Raw genomic sequence first — 16,031 nt, 5'->3', positions numbered from 1 at the left:
ATGATTGATGAATGGATTGACATATTCATGGAATGGATGATGGATGGATGGATCATTATGGATCAGATGGCTGATGGATGGATGGATCATTATGGATCAGATGGCTGATGGATGGATGGATGGATCAGATGGCTGATGGATGGATCATGGATGAATGGATGGATGGATGGATGGATGATGGATGGATCATGGATGAATGGATGGATGGATGGATCATGGATGGATGGATGGATGGATCATGGATGAATGGATGGATGGATGGATGGATGGATGGATCATGGATGAATGGATGGATGGATGGATGGATCGTGGATGAATGGATGGATGGATGGATTGATGGGTGCATGGAATGTATGGACAGATGGATGGATCATGGATGGATGGATGGATGGATGGATGGATGGTGGATGGATGGATCATGGATGAATGGATGGATGGATGGATGGATGGGTGCATGGAATGTATGGACAGATGGATGAATGGATGATGGATGGATGGATCATGGATGAATGGATGGATGGATGGATGGATGGGTGCATGGAATGTATGGACAGATGGATGGATCATGGATGAATGGATGTGAAAAAATGGTTTGTTTCTTAGAAGATTTTGTTTCTTGCTACGTAACTTCTTGGTCGGTCTCTTCCTGACTTAAAAAAAAACCAGGAGTTTACTGGAGACTTTTATTTTGAAGGGCTCATTTCCGTTGTCCCTGCCTCGCGCTGTCACACTTGACGCCGTCAAACTTTGCCTTACATCACCTGTCAGTGGGTGTGCGTGTTTACGAATGGCTCGTGCGGCAGTGTGCGTGTAGCGACCCTGTCCTCCTCCAGCCTCCGACATGACCTGCTCTCCGGGCTGGCTGTGGACTCTGGCCGCCGGGCTGCTGGCCGCGCTCCTCCTGCAGAGGCTCCGCTTCCCTCTCTTCTGGAGGGACTTCTTCTTTCTGTCCAAGGTGATCAGGTACGGGCTGAAGCTGGAGCTGTTCAAGCTCACGTTCAGCGTGCGGACGGTGCTGGACCGGTTCGTGGAGCAGGCTCGGCGCGTGCCCGACAAGCCGTTCGTGATCTACGAAGGAGCGGTCCTCACGTACCGGGACGTGGAGCTGCGCAGCAACAGGTTGGCGCACGTGTTCCTCCAGCAGGTGGGCCTGAAGAAGGACCAGTGCGTCGCCCTGCTCATGAGCAACGAGCCCGACTTCCTGTGCGTGTGGTTCGGCTTGACGAAGCTCGGCTGCTCGGTGGCGTTTCTCAACACCAACATCAGGTCCAAGTCGCTGCTGCACTGCTTCAACTGCTGCGGAGCCAAAACTCTCATCGTGGGTTCAGGTAAACACGCGCGCGCGCGCACACACACACAATCTTCTATTTCTATTCTTAAAAGGACCGTGCGTTGACTTTCATTCACTTCTGTAGCCCCAACCATTGACCCTAAACCAAAGCATGACCAGTACATCCAGAACCCTAACACCCCACTTAGTCCTAAACCTAAACCCCCACTTAGTCCTAAACCTAACCCCCACTTAGTCCTAAACCTAACCCCCCACTCAAAAACTGTATCCCATCAAATCAGAGCCAGGGTTTAGGAGGACTAGTGGTCCTCATAAGGTAAGTATATCACAAAAGTCCTTAAAATGTAACGAAACCAGATCACACACACACACACCTGTCTCACACCAGTACACTCAGGTAATAGAGTTTATCTTGTTCTTATCAAACCTTTAGTTTGATAAGAACCTTTTGTATTTGTCTCTAAGTGGAGCGTCTTCTCTCACTCTTTGCTCAGACCTGAGCTCATGGGAACCTGTTCATTCAGATCCGGACTAACTCAGAAATCTGGTTCTTCTACCCAATCCTGTTTGGGTTGTTCTTCCATTGTTTGGTTTAGACCCCCAACAACTGGTTCAGTGCTGCACACCTGGACTTTCGAAGAACATTAAAAATTAGAGGCTATATATAAAAGTTGTTTAATAAAAAAAAAAAAACAATAATAATAATGAATGAGTTACTCTTTCTGTGTAAAATTACACTTTAAACATTGATTGGGGGAACGAAATTATACACAGGGTCCCAGTTACATCCAACAATAACAAAAAAATATAAATTGTAAAACCTTTGACTGTATTAAAAAAAAAAAGTCCATTTCATGGTACAAAGCAACACAAACCTTTAGTAACTCACCTAAAAGTACACTTTTGGATAATCTTTTATAAAACTTGGCTAAATATAGCAAGTGTTTTCAATGAAAGTAACTGCAGTTGTTTAAATAATCTGTAGCACGGTGGATCAGAATGTAGAGCTGCCGCCTCTCAGCGAGCAGGTCGCCTCGGTTCAAATCCCGGCCGGGGGTGGAGTTTGCATGTTCTCTCCGTGCATGCGTGGGCTTTCCCCGGGTACTGCGGTTTCCTTCCACAGACCAAAAACATGCATGTTAGGCTGATAGATACCACTTTATATTTTATTAAAAATGTTCAATCTCCCTCTATCGATTATTAAATACATCCATTATCTTTAACCCCTTCTTCCTTTTCGGGTCACATTCCTCCCCCGCATAATGTCGGCGTCATTATGTGCTAGTGTGTGAGATTTTTTTTATTATCACGGTGTTGACCTTCAACCAGAGGTTAAATTGTGTTAGGAATTTTTTTTTCTCCAAACCCTGTGTTATTTTTCACCACTTTTTATTGTCCGTCCAAACAGATCTCACTTGTAAATGAGTCTTCGAGGCTCAGCGTGACTTATCTGTTTTAAATAAAGGTTGAATGAATGAAAAAGGCTCCCGGCCAGGATTTGAACCGAGGCGACCTGCTCGCTGAGAGTCGGCAGCTCTATCAACTGATCCACTGTGCTGCCAGTTATTAAATCAACTGCAGTTATTTTCATTTAAAACACTTGCTATATTTAGGTCAAGGTTCCTTTATTGTCATTCACATCATATGTGGTACATGTGGTGGAACGAAATTGTGTACATATGGTCCCAGTTACATCCAACAAAAGTGTACGTTGTAAAGAAAAACAGTATACAAGGTTTCAAGATTCTTTATTGTCGTTCGCACCCCATGTGGTACATGTGGTGGAATAAAATTATGTACACAAGGTCCCATCCAACAATAAAATGTAAAAGAAAAACAGTAATAAGATCTAAGATATGAACCAAGAAAAACATTCACTAAATAAACACTAAGCACTAGTAGCATAAAAACATTACGTCAAACAGCAGCATGAACATGAGTCTGTGGGAGCAGATGAGCACGCATGAACACATCAACATGAAACAGATCAGCAACAACATGACATGATTTTTCAGTGATTATTCTGGTTAAAGATTCATGAGTGTAACAGCCTCAGGGTAGAAGCTGTTCCTCAGTCTAGTGGTTCTACACTTAATGCTCCTCAACCTCCTTCCTGAGGGGAGTGAGACAAAAAGTGTGTGTGCTGGGTGAGTGGGGTCCTTCATGATGCAGGTGGCCCTCTTCCTGCATCTGGAGGTGTAGATGTCTGTGATGGTGGGGAGACTGACTCCAACAGATTTCTGTGCAGCAGCGTTTAGCCAAGTTTTATAAAAGATTATCCAAAAGTCTACTTTTTGGTGGGTTATTAATGGTTTGTGTTTTACTTAATATTTCTCATTTTGTGATGTTTTCATCACTTTTGCTGTTAAACCTAAAATATAGATATAAAGTATCATCATTAAATTTCCAGATGGTCTATATCTGCATCAACTTCTGAAGCCTGCATGTATAAATTATACCATTCCTAAATTGCAGTCACGGGCTGCATAAAATCACTCCCAAGAGCTATTAATGGCCTTTGGGCTTATATCAAAATAATACATCACAATATATATTTATATAATATAATTATATTATTGGTATTGATATATATTGTATAATATATACTGTATAATACACTGATTTTATTATAAGCAATATATAATAATATTTTATTACAATCTATATAAGATATATAATATAAATATTAGAATAAATTTATCCAAATAATATTAGGTACACTAAGAAGAAACAAAACTTAAGTCTCTTCACACGTGATGACAACCCTGCTATGATGTAAAAAATCAGTTGGTCTTTGCTGGGTCTTGGCGAGACTTAATACAAACACAGTGGGTTTGTCATTACGTGTTACAGAGGTCATGGAGAGGTTAGAGCATACACAAAATTACCGGCGTGATGGTTTATTATTATGGCTGCAGCATATCGGGGTCCTGTGGGGTATTTTGATAGAGGAGGCAGCATAGTTATGATATGAGTCTTGGTCATCAAGAAATTGAATCAAGACCATGTTGACCTCCTGTCTAAGCAGCTGTGACAAATTCATGGAAACAATATAGAACAAAAGGTAATAACGATAATGATAATAGTGATAATAATAATATTGATGATGATGATGAAAATAATAATGATAATAATAATAATGGATCCTATTTATACTTTACACTTTACATTTGTAAATCTCGTGCTACATTTCAAGAGTCATAAAAACTAAATGAACAAAAAATAAAAATGATCAGATAAGGTAGGGCCATAAAAAACAATGGAACAAATGCGTTTTTAATCTTTTTTTGAAGGATTCTGCCATCTGTGGTTCCACCAGGTGGTTTGGAAATGAATTCCGTAAATGAGGAGCAGCAAAGCAAAAGGCTTGGTACCCCATGGCGGTGAGCTTAATTCTGGGAATTTGAAGATGGGATGAGTTGTTGGAACAGAGGGAACAAGTTTTGATCTGTGGAATGAACAGCTTCTTGAGGTTGAGGGGGGCGTTGTCATGATGCATTGGTGTGTCTGAAGACGCATCTTGTACTGGATTCTGGCAGGGACAGGAAGCCAATAAAGAAGACGCAGGACTAGTGTTATTTGCTCATGTTTTTGCTTTTTTGTCATGAGTCTGGCAACACTGTTCTGGATGACTTGGAGCTTTTGAAGGTTGTTATTAGAGATGCCAAAAAGAAGCAAATTGCAATAGTTCAGTCTTGACAAAGACATAGAGAAGTTTTTCAGCATCAGACCAAGGTAGTGATGAGCTGAAACTTACTATGCTTTTCAGATGAAAAAACAACGTTTTACATAGGTGTTTAACATGGCAGTCAAAGGAAAGTACGGGATCAAACCAGACACAAAGGTTGGTGACAACAGAGGGTAGTGGTATGTCCTGACCAAAAAAGATTATAGCTATTATGGGAGATGACTGGAGCTGATGGGGAATGTCAATCAACATGGCTTAAGTTGTGGAGCTGTTCAGTTGGAGAAAGTTTTCATTCATCCATGACTATCTCCTCCAGATAGACATTAAGTGTGAATGGTGATGGGAGGGATGTAGAGGATGAAGCAGATTGGTGGTGATCTGTTTGTATGTAAGTTAGTTTCATCAGCATAGCAGGAAGAGTATTCCACAGAGGCTGATGGCTTGACCAAGTATCAAGTTAAGGACTGACTCTTGAGGAACCCCACAAGTGACAATATGATTATTTGACTTGGCTTCCCTGATGGCAACATGTTCAGTCATGTTTGAAAGGTAGGACCAGGATCCATCAAGAACAGTATCATGAAGCCCAATAGAGTGAAAAAGGTGGTTTAGGAGAACATTGTGATCAATGGTGTGCAATTCTGAATACAAGTCAAGAACGATAAGAGATGGTGAACTTGCATCTGCTGCCATCAACAGGTTTCAGTGGATAAATAATGTTACTAATTGAATTTTTATGTATATTCAAATTCAAATTCAAAAATACTTTATTAATCCCAGAGGGAAATTAAATGTTGTTGTAACTCATCATCCTGGTTTCATTAAAGAGTTGTTCTAGATGCTGATGGCTGTGGGCAGGAAGGATCTCTTGTAGCGGTCTGTCCTACAATGTATTTGAAGAAGCCTCTGACTGAAGACACTTTGTTGTTGTATGACAGTCTGATGAAGAGGATGCTGAGGGTTGTCTATAATGTTCTTCATTTTATGAAGAATCCTTCTTTGAACAATCATCTCCAAAGGTTCTAGAGGAGTCCCCAGAACTGAGTCAGCCTTCTTTATGAGCTTGTTGATCTTTTTTAAGTCACTTGCTCTGGTGCTGCTCCCCCAGCAGATGATGGCAGAAGAGATAGTGCTCTCTACAACAGACTTATAGAAGATATGCAGCATCTTGCTGCAAACGTTGAAGGACTTCAGCTTCCTCAAGAAGTACAGTCTGCTCTGTCCCTTCTTGTAGACGGCTTCACTGTTGCATTTCCAGTCCAATCTATTGTCCAGGTGAACTCCAAGGTATTTATACTTCTCCACCACCTCCACTTCTTCTTCTATGATGAAAATAGGGTTGGATCTGTTCCTGATTCTCTTGAAATCTACAATCATCTCCTTTGTTTTGTTCACATTCAAGATGAGATGATTGTTTCCACACCATGCCACAAAGCGGTCCACCAGTTCCCTGTACTCAGCTTCTTGTCCATCTCTGATACACCCGACCACTGCAGAGTCATCTGAATATTTCTGCAGATGACAGGAGTCTGTTTTGTACTGGAAATCTGAGGTGTACAGAGTGAAAAGGAATGGTGAGAGTACAGTCCCCTGTGGTGCTCCTGAGCTACTGACCACCAGGTTAGACACACAACCCTTCAGTCTCACAAACTGTGGTCTGCTTGTCAGGTAGTCTTTGATCCAGGCGATTGTTGAGGCCTCCACCTGAGTCTTCTGAAGTTTCTGACAAAGCAAATCAGGCTGGATTGTGTTAAATGCACTGGAGAAATCAAAGAACATGACTCTCACAGTGCTGTCTGACTTTTCTAGATGACAGTGAGTTTGCTGAAGCAGGTGTATGATGGCATCTTCAACTCCCAAGTCCACGCTCATAAGCAAACTGCAATGGGTCCTGATATGTGCTTGTTTGTCTAGTCAGGTGGGTCAGCAGAAGTCTCTCTAGGACCTTCATGATGTGGGATGTCAGGACAACAGGTCTATAGTCATTGAGGACTGATGGGTGCGTTTTCTTTGGCACTGGAACAAGACAGGATGTTTTCCACAACACTGGAACCTTCTCCTGGGTCAGGCTAAGGTTGAAGAGGTGCTGCAGAACCCCACAGAGCTGCTCTGCACAGACCTTCAGACTCTATGACTGACACCATCTGGACCTGCAGCCTTATTCCAGTTCAGTCTCTCCAGCTGCTTCCTCACCTGACTTCTGGAGATGCAGAGGGGGGAGGCAAAGGAGGTATCAGCATCTTCTGATTTAGTTGAAGACCAATATGTAGAAGAAGGGTCCATGACTGAGGTGGTAGATACAAGATTTGAGGTGTGACAGGACAACCTTGGGTCAATGGAGGGTGGTATGTATGTTTGGCTGTGGGCAAGAGAGGAGGATGCTGAGCTTGTTCCTGAACTGAACCTATTGAAGAATGTGTTCAGTTCATTGGCTCTGTCCAGGTTTCCATCCTTCTGATCCTCCTTCTGCTTGAAGCCTGTGATCTGTTTCATCCCTGACCACACCTCTCTGATATCGTTCTGTTGGAGCTTGCTCTCCAGCTTCTTCTTGTACACCTCCTTGCTGTTTCTTATCTTGACTTTTAGTTGCTTCTGTGTGCTCTTCAATAATTCCCTGTCTCTCTCCTTGAAGGCTCTTTTATATGAATGTATTTGTCTATTGTCCTGAGCTAACTTATGTTGTATGTATGTAACTTATGTTAACTTATGTTGTGAATTGGCACTTTATAAATAAACTGAATTGAATTAAAGAACTGATTGGATTTGAGGTGGTCATTTAGCTGTACAGCAACAACTTTCTCTAGAAGAATGAGGGATTAGCTATAGGTCTGTAGTTTATTAGAATTTCCAGGTCAAAGATGTTTGTTTTTTTTTTCAGGAAAGGTTTCATTAATCCTAACCCTAACTCCCTGCATGCCACACTGGATTCTTACCACAGCAACTTCAGTCGTAGACTTGAGACAACGAGGTGCTCCACAGAATGACACAGGAAGTCCTTCCTCCATGTAGCTATCAAACTTTTCAACTCCTCCCCTTTTCTACACATAGGACAATAAAATTAATCCTGCACCACAATAAACACTGTTTCTGTCTGCACCTGTTGCTGAAACAGAACCATACTGAAGAAACATATTCATGATAGTGGTGACCAATGGAATACATTTTTTGTCTTAAACAGAATGGAAAGGAGGGGGTCAAGGGCACATTTACTGGGCTTTATCTTCCTGATATCCAAAATCTCCCACGGAGAGACAGGAAAGAAGAAGCAAAGGGGCTGAGAGATCTTGAGTTGTGGCTCAGCAGTCTGTTTAGATGAACAGGTGATAGAGCAGTGTGTATTCAGCTGGTGTTGGTGCAAAAATGGTTTAATTATTGCACTGATCAACAGTGGAGTGTTGGGTGTTTATGGGAGAGCATGATCCAAGGAGGCAGTGAAATGTAGAGAAGAGCTGCTTGGAGTTTCCTGGGTTGCACTGAGTGATGTTGGAGAAATAGAGTCATCATGCCTCTGTCAAGGACTTGGAATAGGCCTTTTGGTCCTACCAGTAGGCTTGTTTGTGAACCATTAAACCAGAGATTTTATATTTCTGTTCTCAGGCACACCCTGCTGTTTTCATTTTTTGTAATTAAGATCTTTACCAAGGGTTAGGCTTGGCAGTTCAGGTGAGCTGGCCAAATGATCGGAGACACCCAGGTTATAAACTTGATAGCACTTGTTTGCAATTTGCATAATGGCATCTTTTGTAAAAGAGATTAATAATCTCAATGGATTACTTTCTTGGTAAAATAAAGGTAAAAAATAAAACTTGATACTTGCTAGGCAGTATGAAGTCTGTAATGACCAGATCCAGAGTGTGACTTTGGGTGTACGTGGGAACATCTACATGCTGCCAGAGATTAAAACAGTCCAAAAGCTGGAGAAATTCTGATGCATGATGGCAGCATGGATGTTCAGGTCACAGAGAAGCATAATGTTTGCAGAAATGGGGCAGAATGTAGAGAATGGATTGGAAACGTTTAGAATAAAGTTTGGATTTGGTTTAGTTGGCCAGTAGATGAGAAGAAATTTAATTTGGATGGACGTCTTGGATTTGAAAGCCATGCACTCAAAAGGAAATTTTTGGCAGAGATAGCGTGAATGAATCTAGATTTTTTGGCACAGTGCCACCGATGTCCACGCGACCTTGCAAAGACGTGTCAGCCAAGACGACCCCACAACATCCAGAGCCTTAAGGAAATCAGGGTGAATCTCATCCACTCCCGGAGCCCTGCCGCCTCGGAGCTTTTTAACGACCTCGGCGACCTCAGCCACGGTTATGAACAGATCAACCCCAAAGTCCCCCGACTCAGCTTCCTCCATGGAAGATGTGCTGGTGGGATTGAGAAGGTCTAAGAAATATTCCTTCCACCTCCCGACGACATCACTGGTTGAGGTCAACAGCACCCAACCTTCACTGAACACAATGTTGGTAAAGTGCTGCTTTCCCCATCTCAGCCGCCTGATGGTTTGCCAGAATCTCCTCGGAGCCGACCGCGAGTCTCTATCCAAGGTCTCACTGAACTCCTCCCATATCCGAGCTTTTGCATCAACAACAGCCAAGGCCGCACACCGCTTAGCCCTCCGGTACTCCTCAGCTGCCTCCACAGTCCCAGTGACCAACAAGGCCCGATAGGACTCCTTCTTCAACTTGACAGCCTCCCTAACCCGGGGTGTCCATCACCGAGTTTGTGGATGACTACCGCGAGAAGCATCGACAACCTTGCAGCTGCAGCTCAAGACGGCTATCTCAACAAGCGAGGTGCAGAACATGGCCCACTCAGACTCAATGTCCCCCACCTCAGCTGGGATGCAATTAAAGCTCTCACGGAGGTGTAAGTTGAAGATTCCTCTGACGGGTTCTTCTGCCAGGCGTTCCCAGCAAACCCTCACTACATGTTTGGGTCTCCCAGGTCTGTCCGGCATCTTCCCCCGCTATCTGATCCAACTCACTACCAGGTGGAGATCAGTTGACAGCTCAGCTCCTCTCTTCACCCGAGTGTCCAAAACAAACGGCTGCAAATCAGATGACACGTCTATGAAGTCAATCATCGATATATGACCTATGGACAAACTATGACTAGCACAGACATCCAACAATAGAACACCGCTTGGGTTCAGATCAGAGAGGCCATTCCTTCCAATCACACCCCTCCAGGTCACACTGTCATTACCCACGTGGGTATTGAAGTCCCCCAGCAGAATAAAGGAGTCCCCAGCTGGCGCACCTTCCAGCACCCCTGGCAATGACTCCAAGAAGGCCGGATACTCTGAACTGCAGTTTGGCGCGTAGGCACAAACAATAGTCAGAGCCCATCTCCCCACCTGAAGGCGAAGAGAAGCCACCCTCTCATCTACCGGGGAAAACTCCAACACACAGGCACCAAGTTGGGGGGCTACAAGTAGACCCACACCAGCTCAACACCTCTCACCATGGACAACTCCAGAGTGGAATAAGGTCCAACTCCTCTCAAGGAGATCAGTTCCAGAGGCCATAATGTGCGTCAATGTGAGCCCAACTATATCTAGTTGATACCTCTCAAACTCGCGTACAAGCTCAGGCTCCTTCCCTGCCAGGGAGGTTACATTCCATGTCCCAAGAGCCGGCTTTGGTAAGCCAGGGTCAGAGTGCCGAGGTCCCCACCTTCGGCCACTGCCCATAGCATCATGCACCCGACTTTTATGGCCCTTCCTGCAGGTAGTGGGTCCACAGGAAGACTACAACAAGATTAAGATTTTAATTGACGATTAGCACAAATTTTTAGAATAAGAAAAAGAAATAGAAAAAGAAACTGTCCAGATGACCTGACTGCAAAATGTTGGATTTTATACACAGATTATTGAGCGTGGACTTTGTTGTTTTCAACCAGTTTGACAAGACTTTCAACAAGGAAGAGGGCTGGCAATGGAGGAGGGGCGTACCAAAGAGACCATCTAATCACAAGCAGAACTGTTTTTTTCCCACTTTGGAGTAAGCTGTTGGAGGAAGAATCAGTTTTGTTGTGTGTTTCCTTGACTGATGAAGCCTTCCGGATCGAAGGCGAAACGTTTCGGCACAAAAAAAAAGAAACTGTCCAGATGACCTGACTGAAAAATGTTGGATTTTATACCTGGATTATTGAGCATGGACTTTGTTGTTTTAGAATAAGGGTTTGTGGTTGGAGAATGAGGCAGCATGGTGGTGCAACTGTTAGAGCTGCTGCCTCTCAGCGAGCAGGTCCCTGGTCCCTGGCTAAAAACATATCTGTTCTCTCTGGCGTTTCATACTGTGTGAGTTGATTTAGTATATCTTGTTCCATGTCTTCATTTTAATACTGTTGTTTTAATTTTTTTAAGGTATATTCTTACTGCTTTTTATTTCTCAGTGTTACCCTCAGTGTTAAGCACTTTGATAACAGTCCATCTGTTTTAAATTGTGCTCTATAAATAAATATGACTTGACTTGACTTGACTTTTACCTTTCATCCCTCGTAGATAATCATAAATAAATGAAACCTGGGTCGATTTTAGGAATCCAAATGGCACATTTAGGTTTAAAAACTGAAACGACTCGGTTAGGTTTAGTAATTGAAAATACTTGGTTAGGTGCACAGCTAATGCACAGCTGGAGAGAGAAGTTCTGCAGAGAGTGGTGAAGGCTGCACAGAAGTCTGTTGCCTCCCCACCATCACAGACATCTACATCTCTAGATGCAGGAAGAGAGCCACCTGCATCATGAAGGACCCCACTCACCCAGCACACACACTTTTTGCCCCGCTCCCCTCAGGCAGGAGGTTGAGGAGCATTAAGTGCAGAACCACTAGACTGAGGTACAGCTTCTACCCTGATGCTGTTACAGACTAAGTCCCTAATCAGGAAAATCACTATAATGACACTTTGAAGATTTGTCACTTTGCTCTGCTCTGTATCCGTGCTGCTGATTTCTTGTCTTTAAGCTGTTGTATTCATACCCATCTGCTCACTACAAACTTGTTCAGTTTAATACACTGTATTATATTATTATTGTTTAGCATATATCTTAAATCCTTGTATACTGTTTCTTTTATTATAGTTTATAGTATTGCTACTTTTGGATGTAACTGGGACCTTGAGTACATATTTTTGTTCCACGTGATGAGAATGACAATAAAGTAACTTTGAACCGTGAGGTGTAGGAACTGAAAATGTTCACTAAGGTTTAGGAAAGGCAGTGAATTTAAAAAGCAATTCATTACAACTCACGTGGAATGTGTCTATCTTCTAGATCTAGTGGATTGTCTGGATGGCATCCTACCCAGCCTTCTGGAGGACAACATTCAGGTGTGGGTCATGAAGAGCCATAGTGAGCACACACTGGTGCACACCCTGCTGGACAAGCTTGACGCTGCATCTGATCAGCCGGTGCCAGCAGAGCTACGAGCCACCAGTAGTATTAAAACCCCCATCCTCTACATCTTCACCTCTGGAACAACAGGTGTGCTTTTTTTAAATAAAAAATATATTTTTTATATTTTGCTTGTATTGGAAGTTGTACAGTTGATGTATTTCACCCGAGGCTTGCCGAACAAGATTTTGAACCAGGAATATCTGTGTGGTGTGAACACACAGGTGTTACTTTGTTTCTCCTGGGGAAAAGGGGCTAACCTCTCTGGATTACAAGCTGAAAATCAAAAGTTTGGGTAATGGGAATAGCAATTGATTTGGTTTGCTCTGTGTGTTTTAGGCCTGCCCAAGGCAGCAGTAATCACTCACCTCCAGAGTCTAAAGGCAGCGGCAGGTTTTTGGGCTTTTGGTGCATGTGAAGATGATGTGATTTACATCCCTCTGCCACTCTACCACACCGCAGCATCCTTGATCGGGATCGGAGGAACCATAGAGCTAGGTAATCTTAAGAATATGTCTGCATTCACCATCTACTGTAAGCTTTATTTTTAATCTTGATATAAGATTTAAAGAACAAAAAAAAAGGTTATTCAATTTCCAAAACCTAAATGGAGTCTGGAAAAACTGTTTTAAACTGTATTACATCCTAAACACTCAGGGTAACTCTGTCTGAATTGCATGTTCCCCACTGATAATGTTTAATCATATTTTTTGATGATTTTTCCCAAAATCCCTTTGACCGCAAAGTGTTAGTAATACAAAACTCAGACAATCTTGTTGTGGAGTGCAGCTCCTGCAGATAAGGGTCGTTTCACTTTGGGACAAATTGAAATCGCCGATTGGTCAGTTGCTGACGAGCCTACTGGGTTGATTGACAGATGGCGTTATGTCAGTTGTCTGTATACTTGCACTGATTTTTCTGGTATGTGATCTAATAATTGTTAAAGCATTTCAGTCTGAGGTCATTCATATTTGAATAATAAATCAAAAGTTGATATGTCCAATATGACTTTGCTCAATGTATCAAATAAATGTTGTTGTAACTATATCTGTATTCTTAAGAACTGAAAATAATCACACATATAAACTGCTCGCTGGTGAAAACATGGAATGATTATCATACACACTAACTTGGTTATTAAGAATTTAAAGCAGTGCTGGCCACCCTGTTATCATGAACATGACAAGTTCATAAAAACAACATAGTGCTGACCGATGGTGGTGGTATCATGTGACACGATCCTCTAGCCTATTGCTTCATCCTGATGCAGTCTGAGATATTCATGCTAAGGCAGGCATATAGACCGAGATGATGGTGCAGGAGAATTTCTTGGGAATGTGGATAATGGCAAGAAAAAGCTTATTTGGTGGGTCCTAAGAGCATGATAATGTCTTGACTGCCTTCACACCAAAGGAGGTTTTCCAAATTTGCCACCATCCAGCCACATTCTGACAGGTAGTGTAGGTGGGGTCATCATCCAGCATGGAGGTGGTTGGAGCTGTAGAGAAAAGGCTCGAAAGGTCTGATCTTTTACTTGATGATGAATGTAAAATCAAATGAAACAAGTAGATATTTTTTTAAAAGGATGCTGAAGCTACAGTTTTGCAAATACCCATTTAAAATAAGTTAAATTAAGCAACTGATTTAATGAAATTATTGCAATAATATTAGTCAAGTCAACTTTATTTATAGAGCACATTTAAAACAGAACCTGTTGTCAAAGTGCTTAACAAAAACGACAATCAATAAGTAAATTAAAGAGAAAAAAATATATATATACAATACACTAATAATAATAACTGAAGAATTAATAAAAAGCATTTAAAACATAGGGTTACAGATAAAAAAAAACTAGATCAATTCACACTGTATGAAATGCCTGAGAGAACAAATGTGTTTTAAGCAGGGATTTGAAGTGAGGAAGGGAGGTGGCCTGCCTGATGTTGGGGGGCAGGTTGTTCCAGAGTTTGGGGCCCATGACTGAAAAAGCCCGATCTCTGAGCTTCAGTCTTGTTTTTGGAACAGCCAAAAGCAACTGATCAGATTATCTCAGGGCCCGAGAGGGAACGTAAGGTTCCAGAAGCTCAGAGAGGTAAAGGAGTGCGAGGCCATTTAGGCATTTGAAGGTCAACAGAAGAATTTTAAAGACTATCCTCGTACGAACAGGGAGCCAGCGAAGTGAGGACAGAACTGGAGTAATATGTTCAGACCTACGAGTTCCGGTTAAAAGCCGAGCAGCAGCATTCTGGATGAGCTGAAGACGTGAGATGGAGGCCTGGCTGACCCCAGCATACAGTGCATTGCAATAGTCCAATCGGGTCGTGACAAAGGCGTGGACTAGTTTCTCAAGGTCGGGTCTGGACAACACTGGCTTGAGCTTAGCTACCTGTCTGAGTTGGAAGAAGCTTTTCTGCAGAACAGAGTTGATTTGTTTGTCAAACTTGAAGTCACAGTCTAAGGTCGTTTTCACACCAGATAGTCCGGTTGACTCGGTTCGGTTCGGGACCAATATTCATGACCTTTTGTTACATTTGAGCTGGTGTGTTTGCATTCACACTGCACTGTGCAGTCGAGTCAACCTGTTGAACCAACCTATTCCCCCGCTCGCCTGTGGGGGCGCTGCACCAAGAACTATTGAAAGAAACGACACAAAAACCTCTGAAGACATGTCTTCTTCTTCTTCTGTAAATAAAAACGAAGTGGCATCAAGTTTTAGCAGTTTTAGGAGTTATATTTTGTCATTTTTCAAAAATGGACTTAGCATAAGCAGAAGATGAGACAGAAGACCATGGAGAATATTGTTTTTCACACAAGGCAGCCGACGGCTCCATATAAGGTCAGAGAAATGCGTGTTTGTTTGTCCTGCGGAGCGGGGCTCGGTCTGATTACATTCACACTGTACTCGAACCATGCTGGAGTTCGCTTCTACCGGACCGAGACCTAGGTTTTAGCCCGGGCCAGAGTTCGCCTTTTTGTTCCATGACAGAGTTCGATGGCGCGTTCACCCCTCCCTAAACGAACCGGACTTTCTAGGAAAACAAGCTAGAGTTCGATTAAAGCGGACTAAACAGGGCTGGTGTGAATGCTCCCTAAAACCATCCTGAGATTTTTACCAGACTGCTTCAGATATGGCTGAAGAGAGTCCAGATTGACAGGATCAGTGGTGGCAGTTGAGCTAGGGCTAAAAACAATGACTTCAGTCTTCTCATTGTTAAAATTTAAGAAATTTGAAGCCATCCAGGCCTTAATGTCGTCCAGACATTTTAACAGAGGGTGAATGGAGCAAACACTTGCTGGTTTCACAGGCAGATAGATCTGGCAGTCATCAGCATAGCAATGGAATGAAAGACCATGTTTCCTCAGGATGGACCCCAGTGGGAGCAAATAAAGTGAGAACAGAAGGGGTCCAAGAATCGAACCCTGTGGGAACTCACAAGAAAGAGGTAATGAGGCAGATATATTTTTACCAACCTTGACACAGAAACTCCTGCCACTCGGGTATGAGCGGAACCATTCTAATGCAGCACCTGTGATCCCAACCCACTATTCCAGCCATGATATAAGGATACTGTGGTCAACAGTATCAAAAGCAGCAGTAAGGTCCAGGAGCACAAGTACCACAAATTGACCAGAATCGTTTGATACCATAGTA

The 16,031-nt window shown here is 42.8% G+C and overlaps 1 protein-coding gene across 1 annotated transcript in view; it reads left to right on the top strand.

Moving 5' to 3' along the window:
- Positions 1-723: 723 nt before the first annotated feature.
- Positions 724-16,031, top strand: part of slc27a6 (solute carrier family 27 member 6) — a 40,899-nt gene continuing 25,591 nt past the window's right edge. Inside the window, exons 1-3 of the mRNA XM_037692190.1 lie at positions 724-1,328; positions 12,260-12,469; positions 12,719-12,877. Of these exons, the coding sequence (XP_037548118.1) occupies positions 842-1,328; positions 12,260-12,469; positions 12,719-12,877 (856 nt within the window). The 5' untranslated portion in view covers positions 724-841. The remainder of the gene's footprint in view (positions 1,329-12,259; positions 12,470-12,718; positions 12,878-16,031) is intronic.

The sequence above is a fragment of the Nematolebias whitei genome, chromosome 18 (genome assembly GCF_014905685.2).
Source record: "Nematolebias whitei isolate Nwh7 chromosome 18, NemWhi1, whole genome shotgun sequence".
Taxonomy (NCBI): Eukaryota; Metazoa; Chordata; class Actinopteri; order Cyprinodontiformes; family Rivulidae; genus Nematolebias; species Nematolebias whitei.
This window is presented reverse-complemented; position numbering and strand designations above follow the sequence as displayed.